The 26,134-nt window shown below is 47.6% G+C and overlaps 1 protein-coding gene across 3 annotated transcripts in view; it reads left to right on the forward strand.

Moving 5' to 3' along the window:
* Positions 1-26,134, forward strand: part of BAHCC1 (BAH domain and coiled-coil containing 1) — a 158,160-nt gene that overhangs the window by 81,673 nt on the left and 50,353 nt on the right. For all 3 annotated transcript variants that reach the window (XM_072645290.1, XM_072645293.1, XM_072645292.1), the window contains 3 exons: positions 20,357-20,479; positions 23,115-24,854; positions 25,503-25,611. In XM_072645290.1, the coding sequence (XP_072501391.1) occupies positions 20,357-20,479; positions 23,115-24,854; positions 25,503-25,611 (1,972 nt within the window). The remainder of the gene's footprint in view (positions 1-20,356; positions 20,480-23,114; positions 24,855-25,502; positions 25,612-26,134) is intronic.

The raw sequence follows: 26,134 nt of genomic DNA on the forward strand, positions 1-26,134 counted from the left end.
TCCCAACGTGGGGGTGGGGGAGAGTAGAGGGAGGGAGGGAGAGAGAGAGAGAGAGACATAGGGAGAAAGCTTTGTTTTCTGTACAGGATGAGCAACAGTTGTTCAAAATCATCCCTGTTTTCAGCTTCAGAGCAGAGCTCACATTTTGGGAAAAATAAGGAACAACTCTCATCTACTATTCAAGAAGCTGAGCGTTGGGTGGGGGCCGGAGTAGCATTTGGTCTCCAAGGAGGGAAAAAGCACCTTCTGCCCTAATCTTTCCCCCACTCTTTAAATTCCATTTCCCCTAAGATAATAATAATCGCTAACATTTATATAGCAACTTAAGGTTTGAAAAAATGCTTTATGTATGTTATCTCATTTGATTCTTACCAGAGCCTTGGGAGGTACTTACTATCAGTCTCATTTTACAGATGAAGAAACTGTGGCAAACAAAGATTAAGCATCTTGTCCAGAATCACACATCTGAGTCAGGGTTTCCTGACTCCAGGTCCCCATATCCTGTATTCATGTATTACCTAGCATCTCTCAGCAACACCTATTGTGTCTCCATGGAAAAGAAGGTGAAGACAGAGCAGGAATCACTGGCAGAGAATGAAGGCAGGAAAAACAATGAAAACTCCTTCAGACCCCTGCTTGGGAAACTGAGCCCTATTCTTTCCAAAGTCTCCAATCTTCATTTCCCATAGTGCTGCTCCATTCATCTGTGACCCGCTTAGAACTCTGAACAAATTGACACCCCTGTTCCCAGTCCATTGCAGCCTCTAACATGTAACCCCTTAGACTAGACTTGGGGCAGAATGGATGGTATGAGTGTATGTATGTGTTGGGGGAGAGTGTCATGAGCAGGCCTACAGGGGCCATAAGAAACTCCCCTAACATAAAGAACTGTCTGCTCTATTGATTCTCTCCCCTGTCTGTCACAGGTGCATGTGAGGGGGACATGATGGTGGGGGCTCAGGAAAAGTTGGGTGAGAGGAGAATGACTTATCCCTCATTTTCTCATAAGAGTCCCAGGGTTTGGGGAACTGGTGGATGGAGAGCAGAGAACAGCCTGTCACCCTATGGTTTGTACTGGGCTTGAGCTACTCCTGAGATGAAAAAGGCTGCTGGGGTGATCTTTTATCCCTCAGGGCCCTTCCCCTCCCTCCAGCCACACCACAGGAACTATAACTCCCTACCCCCCAACCCCTCCCTACTTGGCCCTGGGAATCATGCCAGCCAAAGGAGGCGGTTTGTGGGCAACACCACCTGCTGGGGCCCAGAGAAAAGGGGTCCATCCCTCTGTCTAGCCCTGCAGAGTTGGGGGAAAGGGAGGAAAGAAGAGTTGTTCTTAAAGACTGTGACAGGTTCCTAGACCCCACCCCCATCCCCTAACTTAGACCTTCAGTCTCCCTCCTCATGTCCCTGAGTCCAACCGCCCCCAACTACCCACTTCCCCCTCTACCAACGGCCGCCTCAGGGACAGTTTAGACTCAGCATCTCCACGATATTCCTCCCCACCCCCAACATCCCCCTCCCACTCTTCCCCCTGCCCCAGTGTCCCCTGTCATCTCCCTTTAAGGATTCCTTTCCTTGCCAGAATTAGGATAGGTTACATGAGACCTCAGGATATAATTTAGCTCTGAGGAAGGTAGGATGGAATCATAAACTGATTCCCTACTCCTCTGCCTTAAAGCCAGGGACTTCCTAAAATGAACCCAGGGGGAGGCAGAGCCTGGCTTCAAAGTGGCATGACAAGATAACATAAAAGGGAAGTTCAATAAATTTGCCACATAGCTTACTCACAACCTCTTTCCCCTCAACTCCCTACTTGGTGCCATCTTTGAAAGCCCCTTCAGTGGTGACTCTCCATTTGGACCCCTTTTCTCCCTTATCCCTCTCTCTCTTCTTTCTGTCTCCAGCTCAGGAAGGAATTTGCCTCTTTACCCCAGACTGTGTCGTGAATGTGTGGGGTAAGGGAGAAAGAACTCATAAGATCCAATCTGCTTTCCCTGGCCACCCTTCCTTCTCCCATCCTTGAGTTGTAGCTACTTCAGGAGGGAAGTGAGCTGCTGGTGATGAGGATACAGCATTTGTATGTTTATCACTATATTCCGTCAAGATATTTTGCTGTCTGTACTTATCTGAGTCTCACAACCCGGTGAGGAAGTGTTCTTCATTTGATAGAAGAGGAAACTGAGGCACAATTGTTGTTTAGTCGTTTTTCACGTGTGTCTGATTGAGGTTTTCTTGGCAGAGATACTGGAGCGATTTGCCATTTCCTTCTCCAGCTCATTTTACAGATGAAGAAACCGAGGCAAATAGCATTAAGTGACTTGTCCCAGGTCACACAGCTAGTAAGTGTCTGAGGCCAGATTTGAACTCAGGTTTTCGTAACTATCTACTGCTCCACCCAACTGGCCCTGAAATGTAATAGAGTTAGGATAATATACTGAATTGGTGGCAGAAATAGGACTAGAATAGGTCTTCTGACTCTGGTAATGCAGGACCTTGAGCTCTGGCTAAAGACTAAAAACCCAACCCTGAAGGTGACCAGATGGGAACTTCACCAAAAGCCCTTTATGTTTGGTTCATCATGGCATCGTCCTAAGCCTCTACCAACTTTCTAAGTATTTATACCTTCTACAAAAAGCCCCTAATTCTAAGAACCAAGTCAGGGTCCCATAGCCCCCAGTGGTGGGGAGGGGTAGGCAGTGAGAAAAGCCTGGAGATGCCCTGGGTCATAGAGATGCTGGGGGAAGAAAGTAGGATTTCAGTCATGGATAGCAGAAAAGAGGAGAGCCAGGGAGGGCACTTAGCCAGCACAGTCAGTTGACCAGCAGACAGAAGGACTCTGCCCAAGAGAACGGATACATGTACCTTTTGTGTAGCTGTATCCATGTCAGTGTCTTTTATGTGTATGTGTATATTAGCTTGGGCATGTGTGTGTTCATATAGGGTTGTCCTAATATGAGGACGTAAGTTTGTATATAACAGTGAGTGCTTATAAATGTGACCCACCTGAGAAAGTCACTGTGCTGAGTTTACTAGTGGTCAAACTGCTTCCAAAGCAGAAAGTCTAAGACTGGGAGGTGCTTGGACTCTAGTCTCCACTTCTGCTACACCTTCATTAGGTGAACCAGGACTAGTAACTTTCCCTATTCTGCCTCAGTTTTTCCACCTCATCTTCATTGTCATGCAATGGTTTCACCCTTCCACCCTTCCCACTTCCCCTTAGCTATGGGATTTCCTCTTCCTCTTGAATTTAGGAGAGTAGAGAAAAGTGATCAGAAGAGGACAGAGAGAGAGAGAGAGAGAGAGAGAGAGAGAGGTGGTATTGGCAACCTGCCCTGGCATCATGCCTGGCTGCTAGTTTGGATGAGTGCCAGCTGGCTTCTGGCATGCTCAGGCCTGTTCCTTTGCCTTGTGTGTTCAGGGGAGGGGGGGAAGCCGGGTGGGGGCACACGACAAGGCCAAGGAGGCAGAAGGGAGTGAGGTAGGAATGGGGTGGACCCAGGCACAGGGTGGAACTTAGGAATCTTTCCACCGTGAAATTGCACTCAAAGTGGCCAACACAGGCTCACCTCTCCCATTTCTCTTCATTCCCTGGAAGAAAGGGAACCAAATCACCACCTACTACCACCTCTTCCCTCTCTCCAGCCTCCTTCACCAACCATCACAAGGCATATAAATGCTGGATCTCTCAAACGAAGGAGTTGAAGCAGCTGGGTCATGGCAGGTGGGGTTTCTGAAAGGGTGGTGGGCACCTAGGCAGGATGGAATGGCATGGGGGTAAGGAAGGCTTTGAGATTGAAATAAGCAGGGCGAGGGGATGCTGTTAGCCTCTTGCACATTTTAGACTTGCATCCCTCCTCCTTATCCAGCAGGCTCTTCCTCCCTGGCCAAGCCTAGCTTTAGCATCTGCTGTCCAGCCAGGTCCTTGGGTAGGGAAGGAATGAATTTCCTGGTGCTCCCTCCAGCCCAGAATCTGTTCGAGCCCCAGTGCATTGGCTTACTGAGAGTTATTTGGGTGGGGCTTGGAGAAGCTCCCATAGAGCCGGGCAGAGAAGTTGAATTAGGTCTGGAGCTGATGAGCTGGTCATGAAGTAACATCTGGTGACAAGACAGAGCCAAGGGCAGCCGCTACCCCCTTATCCTTCAAACCCCAGGCTTTCCCAGGAGGCCTATTCCTACTAGAGGAAGATGGATTCATCTTCTGGTTAGAGGTTGTGGTGAGTAGGGTGGGTCAGAGAGGACTTAGGGCCTCTCTTCGACTGAGGTAAGCCAAGCTTCCTGGCCCACCCTGTTCTGGGTGGGTCAGAGCAGGGGTGGTGCTGGTGGGGTTCAGTGCAGCTGGTCCTATTGTCAGGGAATTTCTGCCCCCTCCTTCCCCACCCCCCAGCTGTTGAAGCTGGGACCACCCACAGGGCCGATGAAAGGAGATGCTGTTTGATGGGGGCCTGTGCTGGGGAGGGAAATGGGGAACAGGCTGGAGGTTGGGGGCAAGGAAAGCAGAGCAGACTTCTGAAACCTATTTCATTTGTGGTCTCTTGTCTCTGGAGGGGTTGTCCTAATATGAGGACGTAACTCTGAAATAAGCCAGGCACATAGACCTGCTTCTTACCCTAACTTTAACCCCCTTAGCCTTCTATTTTCTAAAGCCCCAGGCAGGCAAAATTCACTGATCCCAAACTCCCATATATCAGGCTCACTGAGGTCTTAAGCCAAAGGTTTGGCCTCAAGACCAACTCTCTAGCTGGGTTAGAGAGGATCCAGACAGATCCCAGGCATTCTCAGGTCTCAAAAAATCAACATCTTGCTGTCATCTCCCCTTCGCCATTATCCTTAGCATTTCTTATAATAGCTTATGTTTGGGGATTCAGCTTAGTCTTTGGAGAAAAGAAGAAATTACCCTATTTTCACAGGAATATCTGTGGACATCATTGAGACCCTAACCACAACATCATCTTATGTCTGTGTCTTAAGAGGGTCTAGGATAGATTCCAATTCCCCCCATGTGAACTTAAAAAACATTATTTTTTTTTTTAGTCAGGAAATGGCTCCAGAGGAGGTCTTCCTAAATTTGGGAAAACATCTATCACTCTCTAAGGTGGTCCTTCCACTCTAACCGATTTCCTTTTTTCCCCACTATATCTCTGATCAAGGACACTTTCTAAGAAATGAATTCTCTTCATAGAAGGGATTTTCAAGATGACCTCTGTGGTCCAGCACCATTATTTTACTCATGATAAAAGGGAGTTAGAAGTGCCTGGAGACCAAGGTCACACAGTCATTCTTCCTCATGCTTGCCTTTCTCCCCACATTGAGGACACTCCTTCCAAGCCAAGCTGAAACACATAGTCCTTCACGATTCCCAGCCAAAGTGCCCCAGAGTTAGGGGGTGTACAGTTGCTTTTCACAGCCATTTAATGGTTCTCAAGGAGTTGGCTAAGAAGTCTGGACAGGATGGGTATAGAAGTAACAGGTTGGCATAGTGTCCAACTTGAAGTCAAGAGGATCTGGGTTCAGAGCCTCTTTCTCACAGCTTCATGGCCATCAACAAGTCTTTTTAACCTCTCCGAGCCTCAGCTTCCTCACCTGTAAAATGGGGATAATAATACATACACATAAGTATTAGCTACACCTCATGGAGTTGTGATGCTCCAATCTGATAACAACATTAAAGGACTTGCAAACTTTAATGTAACATGTAAATATGCATCCATGTCATTATCATGAGAACAAGCCTCTTCTAAGATGGTCCTGAAGCTCGGGACCTTTAGAATGGTGTGGAGCCAAGGATAATAATAATTCTCCTTATTATAATCATTCATAATTCATATTCCTGTGGCGCAGTTAAGTTAGGAAAGTGCTTTCCTTACAACAGCCCTGCGACGTGGGTGGAATAAATATTATCACCCCCTCATTTTATTCGTGAAGAACCTGAGGTGATTACGTGACATCATTGTCATTATTAATAATAATAGTTAGCATTTGCATAGTGCTGTAAGTTTGGCAAAGCATTTCGTGTTGTCTTCACAATGACCCTGGAAGGTAGGTACTGTTATTCCCTGCATTTTACAGAAGAGGAAACTGAGGCATGGAGAGGTTAAGTGACCTGCCCAGGGTCACACAGTTCAGTGTGTGAAGCTGGATTTGAACCAAAGGTTCCTTCACTCCTGCTCCAGCACTTTCTCCACTGCACCACGTTGCTGTCCTTAGGTCATGTAGCTAGTAGGTGTCTGAGGAGATACATATTCAGACCCAGGTCTCACGCCAAGCCCATACATTTCTCACATATATATATATTTAATCAGGTGAAATCAGGCAAAAACTAACATTCATAGGGTGGCTTTGAAGTGGGGGAAAGGAGTGGATGTTAGTGGGGGGGATATGTGTAGAAGGGGTTAGAGGAGAGGGCTTGCGGTCACAGTGTTGGAGGCTAGATATATAGATATGAGCCCCTAGCCTTTTTTCCATTTTTTTAATGACTTACCTAAAATAATTCTACACTACTACCCTAGGTGGTGCAGTGGATGAACTCCACAGGTGTCAGGCCTGGAGTCAGAAAGACCTGAGTTCAAATTTGACCTCAGACATTTACTGGCTTTGTGACCCTGGGCAAGTCACTTAACCCTGTTTGCCTCCATTTCCTCATCTGTAAAATGAACTGGAGAAAGAAATGGCAAACCACTCCATTATCTTTGCCAAGAAAACCCTGCATAAGGTCACAAAGAGTCAGACACATCTGAACAACAATCTCTCAGTTGCTTCTACTGCCCAGCTTCTGCCAGTGTACAGAACCCCCCCCCCCCCCCCCCCCCCCCCCCGCCGCCAAAGGAGAAGGAGCAAAGCCCAATTCCATGTGGCTCAGCCATTTGTGAGAAAAAGGAGTTTAATGTGTCCAGTCGGGTAACATCTCTGAAGCTCTGTGTCTTGCCAGGTTTCTGGCACCACATCCAGGGTGTTGTTTCACTCGGTGGGGAGAAACTTTCCAGTCTTTGGTTTCCTTTTCCTATCCTAGGACCCTAGGGGAGGGGACAATAGTACCTGGGACATGAAGTAGGTAGAGGGACGGTAGTGCCTGGGTTGCTTGGTGAGGGATAATAATGTCCTGTAAAATAGGTGCTATTGTTTTTCACATTTTACAGATAAGGACACTGAGGCTGAAGCAAATTAAGTGACTTGACCAAGGCCACACAGCTAGTAAATGTCTTGGACAGGATTTGAATTTTCTGAATGCCAGTTCCTACACTACCTGCTCCACCACCTAGTTGCCTATAACCAGCCAAATGCACCAATTTTCATGCAAGGTTTACATGTGTTTCTGGGTTCCCATGTCTATATGCTTAGGAAAAAAGGTAGTGGTTGCTTTCTCCCCTGGGGAGATAGACCTCACAGGACCATGGCAAGGAAAGTGCTCTGTCAGCCTTTAAGCCCTATAGAAACGTGAGCTAAAATTATTACCACCTTTGTTATTATTAGAGACCCACGTCCCTTGGGACGAGCCCAGGGGTTTCTAAGCTATTGCAGTATGAGGCTGTGTCCTTACAAATATGAGTGATGGTCAGAAAGCCATTGTCAAGTTTAGTCTCATTTTGGAAGCCACACCTTGAAGAGGTATGGGCTGTTTCATTTTTATCTTGGATGACACATAGTAGGCATGCTTTAAATACTTGATGATTGATGGGTTGTTTTTTCAGTTAACAGAGAGCCTCCAGGCTAATGAGGGCTGTTGTGAGGTAAAGAAACTCGATTTGTTCTCTTGCATTGGAGGGCAGAATGAGAACCAAAGGGTTCATGTTATAGGGAGAAGGGCAAAGATATTAGCTCGGTATTGCAATGAACAGAGTGCCTAATGGGATAGGGAGCTTCCTGTCTCTGGAAGCGTTCAAGAGAAGTTCAGTGACCACTTGTCCCAAATATCAAAGATGTTTAAGGCATTGAAGTTGCAGAAAGGGTTTCTGCAGTGATCCCAGAGGTCCTTTCTAACCAGAAGACTCCAGGATTCTGTGTGTCTCTACACCTGCTCTCCACATATCCAGGCCAGCAGCCTGCCTGGCTTCCTGCCCCTCCCCCCACCCCTCAGGGCTGGACTCCCTTTTGGAAGGGTTCCCTTCTGAGCTTAGGTTACAGTGGAATACCTCTCCTCCCTTTGAAGTATGTGCCAGGGGCACAGGGAGTTCCCAGGGCTCTGGGGCATTCTGCCCACTCTTGTTGTTGCAAAGGAACCTGACCACTGTTGCCCAGGCTTTTGACATCTTCCCTTAGATGGAAAAAGTCACAGCTTCCATCCCTTAGGCAGAGCTGTACTAAGGCATCTGGGCAAAGTTCGAAAATTGTACCTCCTGAGGTTTTGAATCTCCTGAGGCTTTGAATCTGAGTCTGAGCCTTCACTCTGTCATATATACATATATATATATGTATATATATATGTGTATATATATATATATACACACACACACATATATCTCCTTTTTCTCTGTGTGTGGTTTAACTAAAATTTTATTTTTTTAATAATATTTTATTTTTTTCCCTGATTACATCGCATGTACATCTTGATATCAGGAGAGTGGGATTTTTTGACACTAAAAACATTTGTATTTGAAAAAAAAAAAGTAATATTGAAAAGGGGCAATGTGAGAGTCATGGAGAGTTACCAGGGAATCCCAATGACCTGCGTTCAAGTCCACCTCTGATACATACTGACTGTGTGATTCTACCCATGTCACTTAACTTCTCAGTGGTCCCAGCAACTCTCAAAGACTTAAGTTGCAAGTAACTGCTTATCTGCATTGGCACAGGGAGTTTTCTCATCTACACCTATAAAATCACAAATTTGGACCAGGAAAAAAAATCATCTATCCTGCTGTTTCTGGAACACCAGATTCTATCCCCTAGCTCTTCCCAATGTCTAGAATTCGCTGCCTCCCCAACTGGCCTCCTGACCTCTCTAGCATCCTTTAAGACTCAAATCAAGTCCCACCCTCTCACCTCCAGCCCTTCCATTTTATGTGTATGTCTCACATTTTACATAATTGTTTGCACGTTGTCTCCTCCATTAAAATGCGAGCCCTCTGAGAGCAGAACTGGTATATGTCCCTTTCTCTTTATCTCCCATGCTTAATTCAGTGTCATGGAGGAATGCTCCATAAGTGTGTCAGCTTAACAAATGCTTGTTGACTGTCTGTCTATAGAGATGTCCTTTGCACCCTTCCTCCCACTGAAATAACCACCAGATACTCTAGGAGAGATGGAGCCTGGGATAGAGGGCTTGCTGGGATAGCAGGAGCAGTAGATTGTAGGGAAAATGTTAGCTAGGTTGTTGTACCTGGAAGAGTCAGGAAGGTGCTGAGGGTAGGGGAAGGCTCATGACAAAAGCTCACGTTTTTACAAAGCTTAGCACTTTCTTTTAATAGCTTACATTTATATATGTGGTACAAGTATTATCCCCATTTTGTAGGTGATCGGCTGAGTCTCAGAAAAGGGAACTAATTTGTCTATGGACAAGGAATAATAATGGCATTTACTTACCTCTTTACAGAGCGCTTTACGTTAGCTCATTTGATCCTCACAACAATCTTTTGAGGTAGATGTTATTCCCATTTCACAGATGAGAAAACTGAGACATATAGAAGGTTAAATAATTTGCTCAGGGTTACATAGCTAGTAAGTGTCTGAGGCAGGATTGGAACTCAGGTCTTCCTGGCTCTCCAGTTCCATGCATTCTCTCCACTATACCAGCTAGCGTTGCGACTTGTAGGTCAGAGGTAAAATTTGAACCCAGAGTTTTTAAAAGTTTAAAAGTTCCTTTGTATTTTTTATGAATTTTGCAAATGTTGAATGTTTCCCTATACAAAGAACAGAAAAAGAAGAGTTTGTGAATATAAAATCATAAATCTGTATGAGCTGAATCTTTTAGATGTATTTTATATTTAATATGGTATATCTATCACTGCCCTGCTTGACAGTATCCCCCTTCTGAACTTACTTCTGAGCGCTTCTCTTTATTTGTCTTTACTTCCTACACACACACACACACACACACACACACACACACACACACACACACACACACACACACACGCACGCACATGTAGGACTCATTCTGCACCTCTGGTCACTGAACTGATCAAAGTTCTGGTCTTTCACAGTTGTTTACTTTACAGTGCTGTGGTCGTTGTATAAATCGTTCTTCTGACGCTGCTCACTTCACTCTGTGCAGCAGTTCACACATATCCTCCCAGGTTTCTCTGAATCCTTTCTTCTTGTCATGTCTTATGGCTCAGTAATATCATACAATAATCCATCATTTTCGTATACCATTATTTATCCAGCTATTTCCCAACTGAAGGGCATGTCCTTGGTTTCCAATTCTTTGCAATAACAAAAGAGACTGCTATAAATATTTTTGTGCATAAGGATCCTTTCCTTTTTCCTTTAATTTCCCTGAGCTACATCTGATTCCCAGGTCAAGTATTCTTTTCACCATGCCACATGAAGAGTCAGACAGGATTTAGATCTAAGATCGGGTTATATCTGCTGATTCATGGACTTGTCAAATCCTTAGCTCTCAAACCTTATCCAGGGAAAACTTAGGGGAACCTGGCTTACTTTGGCCTTTTTAGGATAATCTTTGTCTTTAAGAACTGGACCCATGGTTTCATTGGCATGGATAAAGGAACTTCTTCTGCCAAGTGTGGATCAGCCCTTCTCTGTAACTTGTCTTGGAGAGTGGCCCAGAGCAGTGAGACTTACCCAGGGTGGCATATTCAGTGTGTGTTAGGAGTAGGATCTGCACTCAGGTTCTCTGGCTCCAAGGCTGGCTCTTTCTATCCGCTGCAAAACACACTCAGACTCATTTTAGCTTTTATGTGTTATTATATTAAAATATTCTTCTAATTTTGTTATTTTGTTGTTGAGTCATTTCAGTCATGTCTGATATGACCCCTCTTTGGGATTTTCTTGGCAAGTTGGCCATTTCCTTCTTCACTCCATTTTACAGATGAGGAAACTGAGGCAAACAAGGTTAAGTGACTTGTCCAGGGTGACATAGCTAGTAAGTGTCTAACGGCCAGATTTGAACTTGTGAAGATGAGTCTTCCTGACTCCAGGTTGCAGCACTCTCTCCACTTCATCACCTAGCTCTCACTTTAACTTAATTAGGGCAAATCAAGGGAGATAGGTCATGATTAAACCAGCATTTACCACACTCTTTTATTGTGACCCTGTCCTAGAGGTGAGCTTCTTAGAGTTTTATGGTGGAGTTAAAGGAAAAAATCAACCAGTTTGTAGGCATAAGAGCCAGGTGGGACAACTCTTTCCTTTATCCTGTCTCTACACATTCCTATCATAACCTTGCCTTTTTCTTACTCGAGGAAGGCAGTTTGGGAACAGGTGAGGGTCCTAAAAAAAGCATAGGGACTGAGTACTAACACCAATTACTTCTCCCTTCTGTGTCCCCACTCCCACCCTCCCACCCCACCCCCTGGACAGTAGGGAAAGAAGGGAGCTGGGAGCTGAGCCTGGGAGACAGATCCTGCTGCTTTGTGCCTTTGGGAAAATGGCCTTATTGTCTCAAGACAATGATGGGGGGGAAGGAAGGGAGAGGGGAGGCTGGAGAGGCTGCTTTCCATAGAAATACTCCTGGCTTGAAGAGAAAGGGAGTTATAGAGGAGGCCAAGGGCTGGCTGGCAGGGAAAGCACTGGAGTCCTTTAAAACCCTCCCTAGGCCTGTTAAATCCCAAACAGAGCAGGGCTTTCAGAGCAAGGGGGTTGGGGGTGGGGAATACCCCAGGAGCCTAGGTCTGCACTGGCAAATGTCAGCCCTCAATTATGGGCTAGAGAGGAGGGCTGGGGGCCAATACTCAAGCCTGGAAGGAGGGATTTGGATGCATCATTCTCCCACCTCTTCCTTCCCCAAGTTCCCGTCAGTTCCCATACCAGAAGTCTTGTTTCCCCATTCACCAACCTTCCCTACCCCTGGTCCCCAATACCAACAGCCACTTCCTCCAAGAAAGTGACCAAATGGGAAATAGTCTGGGAGAAGAAAGAGGAAAGGAAAAGAGAAAGGGAGAATCGTTATTCTAAAAGTGGGCTCCTTGTCTAAGTCTGAGGAAGCAGAATCCAGGAAACATCAGCTATGAAAGGAGAGCTTTTTTGGCTGTTGTTAACAGTGTTCGAAGGACTAAAGAAGGTTATTCTTTCTGATATCCTCCCTATTTTTTTTTTTTTGATGACATGAGGAAAGACTACAACTTTTAAGGGCTCGGCCAGTAAGTATAGATAACTGGAGGACCCTCCTCCTCTTCTCTTTTCTAGCCTGAAGTATAAGGAATGCCTGAATGGCTTCTGGGTACTCTTAACAACAAAAAGAAAGAAGAAAGAAGACGCCTTTCTCTTTTACTCAAAGTTCAGTTAGGCTAGAATACTCCAGTCTGAGTAGGAAGAGAGTGAGCTGGAGGCTTGGATATGCAGCAGAGACTTGAACCCAAGGCCCTTCCCTGAGAATTAACTTCAGTAGATGGCTGATTGGTATAGTAGAAGGAGTACCTAGAGGCAAAAGTCCTGGGTTTGAATCCTGGCTCAGCTACTTACTCCTTGGACTAGATGGTCTCAGAGGTTCCTTTCAGCTCTTGGGTCAATGGTCCATGAACCTTTGCTCTGGCTTCCTTCAAATCTCAGTTAAAATCCCACTTTCCCTCTTCCTTTCATCTACTACCTTCTCTCTCTGAGATAATCTCTCATTTACCCGAAGTGTATCTTGGATCCTAGTAGTTTACCCGATGTCTTTCCCATTAGAATATGAGTGCCTTGAGGGCAGGGACTTTCTTTTTTTATTTTTTATTTTTGCCTTTCATTGTATCTCTGAGCACTTAGTACAGTCCCTGGCACATTAGAAACGTGATAAATGAGTGTTGACTTGGTGTGACTTTGGGACATTGAGACACTGGGCAATTCACTTGACCTCTTGGGGCTCTCACTTCCCTTTCTATAAGATGAAGGACTAGATAGTCTCTCGGGCCCCTTCTAGCTCTAAATAGGATTTTCTGGTGTTTGGAGACACCCTGAAGCCCAGGTTGCTGGGGCCTTAATTCTCCCGTAACTCTTCCTCGCAATTATCCAACATGAGTACAAGAAGCTCCACTTTATCTCTGTTGCTTTTTCTCATGCTCTCTATCCTCTAGGTCCCCTTGTGAACCATTCTTGCTGTTGGTCCCACCCTTACAATGAAGCCTACGCAGACTTTTCCATTGAGGCCAAGGTGAAGGTCCAGACCTAGCTCACTTCCTCTATCCTTAATGCTGAGCACATTTCCCTACATGCCTTTTCTGATAGCATTCTGATTTCAGCAAAAGAAACAACACATTTAAACAAAGGCTTTACAAAGGAAACCTCTTTTATAATCTTAAATTTTGGAGCTGAAAAGGGGTCTTAGAGGTTGCCTTTGAGTCTAATCTCAGATAGGGCAGTTGAGGCTCAGTGGCTTGCCCAAGGCCACACGTCTAGTAAGTGTCTGAGGAGAATTCTGAACGCAGGTCTTCATGACTCTAGGTCCAGGTAAAAATACATTGTCTATCTTTGTCAGGCTCATGGCTGGTCTGGTTCACAAAATATGGTCACTGTATCTACGGCCCTAGTCCCTTGCTCTTGGGAAACCAGAGCGTCAGAAAGAATCAGGGACCCAAATACCACTTTCTACCTTATCTTTTTGCCCTGCCTTCTCTTGGATTCCTTCAAGCAAATACCCCTGACCTTTTCGGATCTGGCCAGATAAAGGAATCCCAGGGACACTGGGAGAGGCAAAAGTTAAGAAGATTTAATTAAAGTTGAAACAATAACTTTGCCTCACTGGAGCCCAAGGACTTAGTGGGACCATGTGGTTTTGCCCTGCCTCTCACCCCCCACCCTTCACCCATCCTTTCAGTTGGCTTATAGTAAGGCCAAATGACTTCCCCCAGCTTTGTTACACATCATTAGGTGCTGACGCTCCCTAATTCCCACTATTCTCCATCTAATTGTTGCCATTTATATTAATAGGATTTGTTTGTCAAAAAAACACAACAAAGTCTCTTGGGTCTCCATGGCAATTCAACTTCTGCTAAGGGCTGGAGCATGGAGCACCATTAACAGTATGGGACTTGAGTCCTCTTATGGACGTGCCACAACCCGACAGTAGTAGTCAGATTCTCCAGAACAGAACACAGCCAGTTAGGGGAAGGGGAAAAGAAGGGAAAAGGTGTGTGTTGGGTCCCCTTCCCTCCTGGGAATGCATGTGGGAAGGCACTCAGGTCGTGGGTTCCATTCTGCCCAGGACTCCAAGGCTAAGATTCAGAAGACATCCTTTCGCCGATCTGGGTTTATATAACATTGCTCTGCTCTCCTGAAGTCCTGTCTTTTCACTATTTTCTTCATATTTTCTTTTTCTGTAGAGCTTTCTACAACCCAGACCACCCTCTCCCTGCTTTCCTTCCCTTCTGTCCCTAAATAATACCAAGCCCTCTGTCTTCTTTTCCTTGACACATTCCAAAGTGCCTTCTTCTCTTTCCTAGGACCATTTGTCCTTCACCTGTTTCTTCATCTTCTCTTTGTTCTGTCAGCATGTCTCCCTGACCCTCCTGTAGAATGGGATTCAGCCTCAAGACTTTCTCCCAAGGACTGATGTCAGCTGACCCCTAACTGAGTGGATCTCAGTCAGCTTCTCTGGGCCCTACAATCAGCTATCTCCCCCCCTCCCAACCCTCTCCCTCCAGCCCCCACCCCCACCCCCACCCCCCAATAGGCTACCTCTGCCATGAGCCACTGCTGAGCCCAAGGCACATTCCTTGAGCACAGCTGCAGGCAGAACCCAGCCCCAGCCCCTGAAAGAATCCCAGTGTTTTCCCCAGCTCCGGCAATAAACAGAGACTGAACTGGTCCAAGAACAGCTGCTCTGATTCATAAAAATCATTTTTTTTATTTTCTTCAATTCAGAGGGTTCTATCTCATTGGAATAAAGAAGTCTTTTATGATCCAGTTAGGCAGGCCTGTCAGTCTGAGAGGGTCTAGTTTCCATCCCCTCTGTCTTCTGCCTTTCATTTGTCCCCATCACACTTAGAATCTCCAAGTCTTGTCCTGCTTTCCTTCCTTCTAACTTTCTCTTTCCTCCTATTTTTGGTTCTTTTTCTCCTTCCTTCCTTCCCCCCTCCCATTTGTTTCCTCTTAGACTCACACACATACCCCCAGGCACCAATTCGTTCCTTTCTCATCCTCTCTTTTCTCTCTCTTGTTTCTACTTTGCTTTGCCTCTCCCACGCTGTTTTCTCCCAGTGGTCTTTTCTTTTTCTTCTTCCTCCCACTCATCCCCCCTCCTTTCTTCCATGTCCTCATTTCCATCCCGTCTTGCACTTTTTCTTTAGGCATCTCTTTCTGTAGGGTCAGTCTCAGTGTTGGCAGAGGCATTTTCCAGAGCCGAGCCTCCCCGCAAGCCTCCCTGCTGTCCTTCTGCTCCCACAGCTGGTCAGAGAGCTCAGAAGTAGAGACGGTGGTATGCCGAGCAGCCTAGGGCTGATGGTCTTCCTCCTTGGCACTGTGATCTTGCTCAGTGCCTCTGACAGACATGGGCAGATTCCCTCCACTGTACCTACCACCTTGCTCTGCCCCTCAACAACCACTCCTGTCATGTCTAAGACACCACTAGCAGCTGCTATCTGGCTATATTTGGTCCAGTTTAAAGTTTAGGAGACTGCTCCTAGCAAAAGAAGCAGGCTTTTGGTTATAGGGTCTCATTTTGGTAGAGAGCATATGGTCGTATGTTGTCTACTCCCACCAGTACCAGCCTTTGCCTCCTGTGAACCCCTTCTCCCGTTTCCCCAACAGAGAAAGAGTAATTTATCAGGCATTTGGTGGGTTAGTGTTCCACCCTCTCTGTCCCCAGACTAGGAGGGAAGGGAGCAGTAGAGGACTGGGTGGGGAGGGCGTCCCCACCCTGAGATGCCTTTTCAATTGCCAGCTGTTTGTATGGGCTCCTCCCAATGGGGAAACAAGAGGCAAGGACCTCCTGAGGGGTTGCAGGGGGGTTCTGTGCCTGGGAAACTGGCATCTGGATAGAGGAATTTACAGACTTCTGTTTACCAAAACGAGGGCCAGTAAAAGTTTTAACAACAGCCAATTAAAAGAGAACAGCTGCAGTGATTTAACCAATCTGTCCCTTCCCCTGGCTTTGGGTAGCGGAGAAGCAGTAACCTCCCATCACCACTACTTCCACCCTTGCCCCTCCCAACCCTCCACCCCTGTTTTCCCCACCCTCTCAGCTTCTCTCAAAAATGTTTTCCAGCAGCTGAGGTTAATCTAGCAAACATCTGTTCCAGATGTGCCTCAGCACAAACCAGACAGAGGCCAAGTCTATCCATTCCTCTCAAACTTTGCATCTGTGTCCTCATGAAGGAAGGCGACAGCATTGGGGATCAGGCATGGTTGCTTTGTCCTTTTCTCTGGGTTAGTAATGTCCTCCCTTATTCTGAGATGGGGGCAGCCCTGCGCCCACAACAGGACTTACTGACCAGACATTTTTCCAATGCTCATGAATAGGCAGGCAAGGATGATGAGCTTTTCTTGGGGCTGCATGAAGAATTGCCATAAGGCATGGGACTAAAGGTCCACCCAGACCAGTAGTTGGGGGCAGAAGGATAAGGGAAGTGTTAAGGAGGCTTTTTTATTTAGATTTTCAGTTGTTAAAGACTGGGGATTGTAAAGAGTCTCTTCTAGCCACCTAAGGCACTTCTGTTCTGGTCTCAGCAAGAGGCCAGCAACTCAACCCTGGGGTTTTACTCTCTAAACTGAGATTAGAGCATCCCCCATTAATAACAGTAATAAGAGCTGATATCTGTATAGAGCTTACTATGTTCCCAGCATCGAGCTTTACAATTTATTGTTTTACAATTATTATCTCATTTGATCCTCACAGCAGTTCTGAGAGGTAGGTGCTATTAAGGTCCATTTTATAGTTGAGGAAACTGAGGCAGACAGAAGTTAAGTAAGTGACTTGCCCAAGGTCACAGAGCATGTAAGTGTATGATGTCAGACTTTGACTCAGATCTTTACTCCACCCCATGCTCTATGAACTGTACCACCTAGCTGCCATCAGAGACTTGAACTGTTTCCACTCAGAATTCTGCTACCAGACGCAAACCGACCCCGTGCCTCAACAGATTCTAAGAATCACACTAGGAATGGGCACAGAGTTTAAGTGGGGAAGGGTAGATGCCAAGACTGGGTGCCTCCCAACTGGGAAGGAACTGACATAACTTGGCATCCCTGCTCCTAGTTTGTAACTACAGATTGAGGGGAACCTTGGCCCTGGTGCCTCTGTCAGCCCTATCCCTCTTCAGGCTCCCTACCACCTTTCCTCCTGTGCAAGGCCTTTCTCTGGGATGTTATTGAGGTTCAGAAGTGAGATTGTCATTAAATGAAAAGCTGCTTAAGTGAAATGGGAGCATCTTTGAATAAAGACAAAGGTGTTCATGTCAGGGTGTATCTTAGTATACCTATGCTGTAGCCCAGGCTTCTGACTTCTCAAACCCAGTTCTGTTGCTCAGCTCCAGGTCAGGCAAGGATATTGGACCATATCTAGAGATCTAGGGCTTCTGGGATGCGACTAGGAGTGTCTGGTTATTCCTGAGCCTGCCCAGCAAGAGTCCAGGGGCTGTTCCATACCCGTACCCATGGGTATCCTTAACACAAGCAGGGTGATGGCAAGCAGGCCAGACTGTGTAAGACCAGGCTGTTTGGTTCAAGCTCTTTTTGTTGTCTTCCCTTCACCTCCAACTCATCCCTTCCTTGAGAAAGCAACCAAAGAGTCCATAGGCCTCAGAGAGGGGGCTGGGAATTCTGAGGTAAAAGGGCAAAAAGGCGAAAGGGGGAGAATTTATTTGCTGTTGAATGCTATTCAGTGATTTAAAAAAAAATCCCATTCTACCAAAGTAGGGTATCCTGTTCTCTCTACCTCCAAGAGACAATTGTCCTAATGTAGAAAATAAGTTTATTTCTTGGCCACTCATTGGGGGTAGAGACTGGAGGTAGTAAGGAAGATGATCCTCAGTTTTCTGCATCATTCCCTTAGGGGAAAGCTACCAGTGGATATAAACTGAGGAATTAGAGACTCCATGTTTGTTATAGCAGCTGCAAAGTAGGGGAGTGGGATCAGGATGGAGGGGGCGGGGGGAGGGACTGGGGAACACATGTCCCTGACACTTGGGTAGAGCTGATTTTTAACTTGGAACCCTATCAGCACAGCCAAAGCCTCTCTTTATCTCCATGGAGAGGCCACCTTGCTTCTCCACTTCTAATGATTGAGGCCTTGTGGGGGAAAAAAAATTCTGACTACACTTAATGCCAGCTCAGGAGTTCTAGGTTTTTGTCTCCAAACATACCCATCCTTTTCCCTTCAACTGTAGTGGACCAGTGGTAGGGAGATGCCTTTATTCCAGCCCCTTCTCAGGACTCAAGATCATTTGACCTATTCTGCCCTTTACCTTCTCTTTACTGCTCCCAGCCTCATCCTGTTAGGCAGAAAGAATCATAGGAGGGTTGAGAAAAAGAAAGAAAAAAAAAAGACCAGACTTGAAAACAGGCCAGCACCCTTTCCCCTCTCCTTCTATCCCAGCATCAAGGAAGAAAAGCGTCTTCACAGTCAAGAAGGACAGCAGGGTGTGCTTGACCATTAAGCATTTAGAACTGAGGAGCTTGGGAAGATGTAGGTATCACAGTTTCCAGGGTCCCTTTGGAACCTTGACTCCCTTGAAGGAAGAGTTAGATGAAAAGAAGGGGCAGCTAGGTGGTGCAATGGATAGAGCACCAGTGCAGGAGTCAGGAGGACCTGAGTTCAAATGTCACCTCAGATACTTGGCACTCACTAGCTGTGTGACCTTGGGCAAGTCACTTAACTCAAACTGCCTCATCCTGGGTCACCTCCAGTCATTCTGATGAATATCTGGTCACTGGATTCAGTTGGCTCTGGAGGAGAAGTGAGGGTGGTAGGTGACCTTGCACAGCCCTCCCTCACTCAAAATGAAGTCAAGTGCAAGTCATGTCATTGTTTCTCTGATGGCATGGTTTTCTTCAGCAACGAAAGATGAACACACACAGGTGAAAAAGAAGACCTAGTCTGGTTAGGAGAATGACACCAATGTTATTTTGCATGAATTTATGTAGTGACTAAATGGGTAGTATGTACCTATTGAGGAATAATTTACTTTGGCTCTGACATTTTGGGAACTGCATAAGACTCCTAGACATATCAGCCCCCTGCCCATCCTTCTCACATGGCTATCTCTATCCTTATGTAGCTTTTAGAATGTAAGTCCCCAGTAGAATGTAAGATCTTTGAGGACAGGGACTGTTTGGTTTTAATATCCCCAGCACCTAATAATGATGCCATATATGTAGGTGGTACTAAATACGTGCTTGTTGGATTGTATTGGATTAGGTTTGGATTGAATCAGATCCTTGGAATACTTCTGAGCAGGTCTGTGCAGGGTATTCCTGAGCGGGGTGGTGGTGGATAGCAATGCTTGATTCTTACTTCCTGCCCTTCCATCAATTAGCCAGTCTGCCCAATGGGGATAAGCATACCTTTTATACCTATCTCATCAAAGTGGCTCAAATGAGTCTTACAAATTATAAACTGCTGTGTAAACATTAGTTATTATTACCCCTTCTGGTTCTCAGCCCCCTTGCTAAGTTTGGGAGGCATTTTCCAACCAACTTATCAAGGGATCAGGAGAAATACTAGAAAATACAGTTTAAAAGTTGTCCTGGGCTACACTGTCAGCACTGCCCTTCTAACAATTAGAAAAAGTCTTCCTTGTGCCCAAGGCCACCCCACCCCTCACTGGAAGATCCAGAACTCCAGGCAGGGGGGAGCTTGAAGCCACTCTCTTTTTCTTCCTGATCACCTCAAAAAAGCAGCTCCTGCTGCCCTCTCCCCAGTTCAATGAGGTGATCCATTGCCATTCATCTCTCTCTTTACCTCTCCTGAGAGGTTTCTTAAAAACTCCTTTCTTGCTGCCATCCCTTGGAGCACTTCTCACCATGGTGGCTGTGGTTGTGAAAGGAAAATCAAACTGGGTCCCCTCCCCTCCTTCCTTCCCCTCTCCACTCCCTCCATCCCATCAGCAATTCAATTTGTACAGCACCGGAGGGATGGTATTAGTCAAGTCAGAGTTAATATGATGTATTGATGGTTTGATTTCCCACTGGTGTGCTATATGGAGTTCTATAGGGTATCCATACAGAGCCGGACAGTATCTCACCACCTTGGTGTCTGGGCTGGGGCTGGAAGGTTCCCAGGGGGCCAGTGGTTCTGCCTCTCCAGCCTGTCTCTCTGTTTCTCTAGCTCCAGGGTACCCCAGATTTTCGGGGAGCCTGGCATCTACCTTCCTACCCATGAGCCACTTAGATCACCATGGAAACAGCAACGTTCTCTACGGGCAACACCGTTTCTATGAAACCCAAAAAGGCAAGTACCAGCGGCAATGGGCTCTAGCTCTAGCTAGCATTGCCATGGAAGCGGGTGGGAAGCATTGAAGAGAGAAGCTTTTGGTGCTCCAGCAGGAGAAGGTGACAGAGCCTTGACATTCCCTGTGGGTGGGGGTGAGGGTAGGGATGTGGGTGGGATGAGGGAGAGAAGTTAGAGGGAGATCTATGATTGGATGAACCAAATCCTGACAAAATGGAGTGGTTTGTGGCATAAAGAGAGTACTCTCTTGAGACATTAAAGGACCTGGTCAGGAGGAGATGTTTGATCGCTTAATGAAGGAAATATCCTGATGAATCAAGTAATGGTCCAGAAGATTTGGTGTGTCCAACGGCATTTATTACACACTTACTATGTGCCAGACACTACTGGAACCACCGAAGATACAAAGAAAGGTAAAAATAGACCCTGTCCTCAAGGAACTCACATTCTAATGGGGGAGACTACATGCAAATAATTAAGTACATACAGAAGAGATCCTGAATAAATGGTAACAATCTTAGAAGAAAGCTGGGAATTAAGAGCTGGGGAATGGGGCAGGGGGGTGAGGGAGGGAAAGCAAGAGAGGAAAACCCAGGTCTCCAGCCCTTCCCCAGCCTCAGTCAACCTGAATCTTCAGTGCCTTTTAATTCTTCCTCCTGCCCTTTAGCTCCACCCTTGGGGTTACAGGGCCTTTCCCCAAGAGTTCAGGGAAAAAAAAAGATGCTGAAACTTACATTTATTGTTTCTGAAGTCCAGACTGGAGCATCTCAGAAATCTTCTCTGTTTAGTCTTTGGAGAAGACCAGGAGCTGACCCACCCTCAGTGCTCTCCACCACCAAGGAAATAGTAGCCCAACACTTGGGAGACTTCCCAAGGTCCAGTGAGACTAGCTTAGCATCTCCTCTTCACATCCCGTCACCTGTGACCCCTCTAGAGGGCAGTGGGACATGTGCCCAGTGGTCTTGCTCTTTTCTGTCTCTGAGTGGGGTGAGGGGAAGAAAACTGGGGGCTTGGCGTTCCAGAGAGTTCCTGGGCATGCTCTGAAGGAGGCTACTATTGTACTCTGCCAAAAAAGAGAGTGTCCCCCCTCCACACACTTGTCATGTGTATATGTGTGTGTGTGTGTGTGTGTGTGTGTGTGAGGGATTCCTCCCCCCACTACTCTAAATTAATCTCCATCCCAACAGAGCTATTTTGACAGCATTTGTCACAAGCAGGCAGGTGGCTTGTCCCAGGCCCAAGAAACCTGACCCCTCCCTCCCTTGCAAACCAGAGCCCCTGGGGAGTTCCTGGGGTGCCGCCTCTGGCAGGCAGGTTTCAACAGGAGGCTGCCTAGTGGGCCTCTCAGCTTTCATAATATTGTGTCGGGAGCCTAATCCAAGAACATTATTTGGTTTTGGAAATTGAGCTAATTAGGTTTCACCCCCCCCCCCCTCCCTCTATCCCCACTCCCCTCCTTCTTCCACTCTCCCCCTTGTTTTTAATTAGCAGGAAATTGACAGAGGAATTTACATGACTGAGGACAGTTTTACAAGTTCCAAATGTTTCTTTTGTTTCACCCTCGGACCAGTAGTCTTTCAGCTCCCCGCCTGTGCTGGCCTGGCCAGGCTACCCTAACACTAAGCACTTGGGGCAACCCCAGGGAGGGAAGATTGGGGCCCTCCTCCCTCCAGGATTCCTCAATGGCCTCCAGGGTTTCGAGGCTTGTTTCCACTGGGGGTATTAGGGGCAGGTCAGGAGGCTGCACCTTTGCTGAGGCAAAGAAGAGCGAGAATTGCCCGGGAGGATGAGGTCCTCGTGGGGATTCCCTCTACCTGAGGGCCCATTCCTCTCTGGGCCATGGGCTGTCTGGCTGGGATTTCACAGGGACAGGCATATCGGTCTGACAGACAAGGAACAGATGAGGGAGAAACAGACCAGGGCTACCAGAAAAGCTGGGGACTCAGGTGGAAACAATCCCCTGAACATTCTACCCACCCAATTCCAGAGAAGCAGCCCTCTCCTCCTCCTTCCAGGTCTAGCTAGAAAAACTAAGGCTTGAAAAACGTTCACCTAGTCCTAGGAGCTACTCCTGGAGACACCCCCCCTTCTCTCTCTCTCTCCCTCCTCCCCTCTCTCCCTCTTCCCCCACTCTTTCCCACCTCTCCCTCCCTCCTTCTCTGTCTCTCTCTGTCCTTCCCTTCCCTCCCCCCCCCTCTTCTTCCCCTCTCTCTCCATCCTCTTTTTCTTCCTCCTCCCTCTCCCTCCTCTACCTCTCTCACTCCCTCTCTTTCTCTCTCCCCACTCTTACTCTCTTATTCTTTTCCTCCACCATCTCTCTCTCTCCATCCTCTCATTTCCCCCTCCCCTTTCTCTCCCTATCTCTTTCTGGCTCATTCTTTCATTCTCTCATAAGCTCTTGGAGGGTACAGACAGTTTTCATTTTCATCTTTGTATCATCAGCTTCTCTCTCAGTGTCTGGCACATAGTAGGGACTTTATAAATGCTTGTCGATTGATTGAATCTGATGAAGCAGCTTCGGGTTGTTTAGGGGCATCTCCTTGGACTTGTTATGCTGAGACCTTGAACTGTTTGGATCCCAAACTGCTTCCAACTACCACTTCTCCTCCTGACCTTCTGTTCATTTGTGTTTCAGATAACTTCTATCTACGCAACCTACCTGCCCAGCCCACACTTCTGCCCCCCAATCACAACTTCCCCAGCATTGCCCGGGCAGCCCCAGGTCACCCCATTGGCTCTTGCAGCAGAGATCGGGAGGCAGGCCACCTCCAGAAAGGCCCTAAGGAGTTTGACCGATTCCTGATGAACAAGGAACTGGGGAAGGAGAAGGCAGGCAAGGCAGAGGGTAAGGATCGATCAGTAGAAGACGATGTGAAGGAACGGCACAAACTGGTAATGCCCATGACTCCTGAGGGACACTGCAAAGAGAGTGCCCATCCTCGAAGTACCTGTGAGAACCGAACCAAGCATCTCAACTCCTGCTTCCTGAGTACCAAGGTGCTCAATGGTGAGGTAGGCAAAGCTGTCCTGGCCAGTTGCACAGGAGGTATGCTGCCTCGACATGGGGCAGGGGTGATGCCCAGCCGCTGTGCCAAGGACGCAGGACGGCCTGAGCGGGAGCGGGAGTTGGGCCACCACGAGCCAAACCAACCATACAGCGAATGTCTGGAGCGGAGGCAGATGCTCCACCATTCAGTTTCCTACACGGTGCCCTCCAGCTTACCAGCTGTGCCACCCCCACTTAGCACCAGCTCTGGGACATTTCCTTGCTTACAGCTTCACTCCAATCCAGACATGTTATGCCCCCTTCAAGACAAAGCCACCCGAGACCTGAAACTTAGTGGGCCTACCTTTGTGCCTTCTGTGGGCCACCTACCTGACAAGAGCCGGTCATTCCAGGTGGCATCAGAGCCATGCCTGGCAGGAGAGGGGAAGGATCGGCACCATGAGGTGGGTGCTGACCACCCAGCATCCTATGGAACCTCCTACCCCCACCTAAAGGCTGAGAGCAAGGGAGAGCGGAGGCTTGGCTTTGAGGCAGCCCTCAACCCAAGGCTGAAGGGATTGGAATATCTCAATAGCACTGGATCTGAAGGCCCCTATCCTAATCTACCCCATGCACCCCCCAAAAGTGGCCTCGAGAAAGGAAGCTACTTTGAGATGCCCCCTCCCTCTCAAGACTGTTCCCGCCCTGGCCACCAGGACCCCTTGTGTGTGAAAATCAGCCAAACCTGCTGCACTTTAGACAAGGGTGCCAAAGAGGCACCAGGCCCCAGTGCCCAAAAGGTTGCTAGGATACGGCATCAGCAGCACCTGTTACCTGAGATGGAACAGACGGGAAATGGGGCTGAAGCCCAGAGGAAGTCCATTGAATTGGCATCCCTGGGCTACAATGGGCCCCACCTGCCACCTTGGACAGTCCATGGGAGTCAGGGTCCCCCCATCTCCATCAGTGAGGAGAGAAAGGGCTCCTACCTTGACCCCTTCAGCAACAGCCTGCAGCAGGCAGCCCTCATGTCCCAAGAGCTGCCTGCCCCGCCAGATGAGGTCTCTGCCATGAAGAACCTGCTTAAGTATAGCAACCAAGCACTTATCGTCGGCCAGAAGCCCCCCTTTGTGGGTCTGGGAAATATCAAAGCCAGCTGTGTCCAACAGGAAGTGAAGTTCCAGTCAGGCAAGGGTCAAGGGGAGCTAGAGAGGCCTGACTGTGCCCGGAGCCGGGAGCATGAAGCCCCCCATAGTGATGGGGAGGTGAGACAGCCCCCTGTGGGCATCGCCGTGGCTGTGGCCCGCCAGAAGGACACTTTGAGCCGCCCAGAACCTTCCTATGGCACTAATTCTAGCCGGCAGGGTCGTGCAGTGCCTGGGTTCAAAGGTACAGAACCTAAGGGAAAAGGGGTGGGGGGAGGGAAGAATTGGGGTGATGTCACCAGAGCTCAGGCTCCAAGCTAGAGGTGGGGGTGGAGTCAAGAACGGTCTACTCACCCCATCTGGTTCTCATCGCCTGACCTCAGACTCACCCACAGGGCCCCAAGGCCTTCTGGAGTTCACAGCTCACTTTCGGGAGGGGCCGCAGGGGGGAGAAATGGCAGCAGTCAGCTCTCCAGGAGGGAGGCCGACCAATCCCCTCATTCCTCCATACTCCACAAGCTCCAGACCCACCTCCCCACCCCACTGTGGCTGGAGAGAGGGTGCTTTGTGCTAGCGTGCCCCCGCTGACCCAGCCCTATTTACACCCTATTCTCTCCCTCCTTCCCACCCCTTCTCTCACCATCTGAGCTTCCTCTGCTGTCCCAGTGATGTACCATGTCCCATAACTCCATCACTTGCAGTGCCAGTCCCTGGTATGAGCATTAACCCCTTCCTTTGACCCCTTGTCGGAGCCCCATCCAGTCTACTTCATGTATTAGCCCTTAGCCAACCTTCCCCACATTGTAAAACCAAGAAGCTCCTAAGCCTTAAAGTGCCTGGGTTGGTGCCCACTCCACTTACTGTTGTTTCTTCCCTGTTGGCCTTGGCATAGCGGGTCCCAACCGCTCCATGCATGTGATTGATCTGGAAGCTGATGAGGAGAGGAGTCGACTCTGTGGTGATGAACGACTGGGTCTTACAAGCCGGGAGCTGCTTCTACAGTAAGCGCCTGGGACTCCAAGGCAGGGGTGGAGGGTGGGAAAGGACACAAACGCACACGCACACACACACACATATGCACACACACACTCACACACACACTCATGCACACACACTCACACACACAGATTCATTTATACTGGGCCCAGTCTCACCTGATACAGAGAATGGTGATGTGAAAAGAACACTGAGCTAAAGGTCAGTGCTCTCTTCTCACTGTGTTCATCACTGGTTGTATGTCTTTAAGTCAGTCACTTAACCTGAGTAGGGCAGAGCTTTTCCCTCACCAGAATGGGCCAATCCCTGTCCTTTCAAGGTTGTGATGTGGATGAATTGAAATAATTCAATGGAACTAAATATAATGGACGGTGGTTCTGAGTTTTACATGAGCCTTGTAGCCTTTTCCGTTCTCTTTATTTTTTCACTAGGTCTGTGATTTCATTTCATGTAGAGCATTTCCAGCAAGTAGTAGTAGTAGTAGTACTAGCAGCAGCAGCAGCTGGCATTTGTATAGTCACTTGAAGA

Source organism: Notamacropus eugenii, chromosome 2, assembly GCF_028372415.1.
Source record: "Notamacropus eugenii isolate mMacEug1 chromosome 2, mMacEug1.pri_v2, whole genome shotgun sequence".
Lineage (NCBI taxonomy): Eukaryota > Metazoa > Chordata > Mammalia > Diprotodontia > Macropodidae > Notamacropus > Notamacropus eugenii.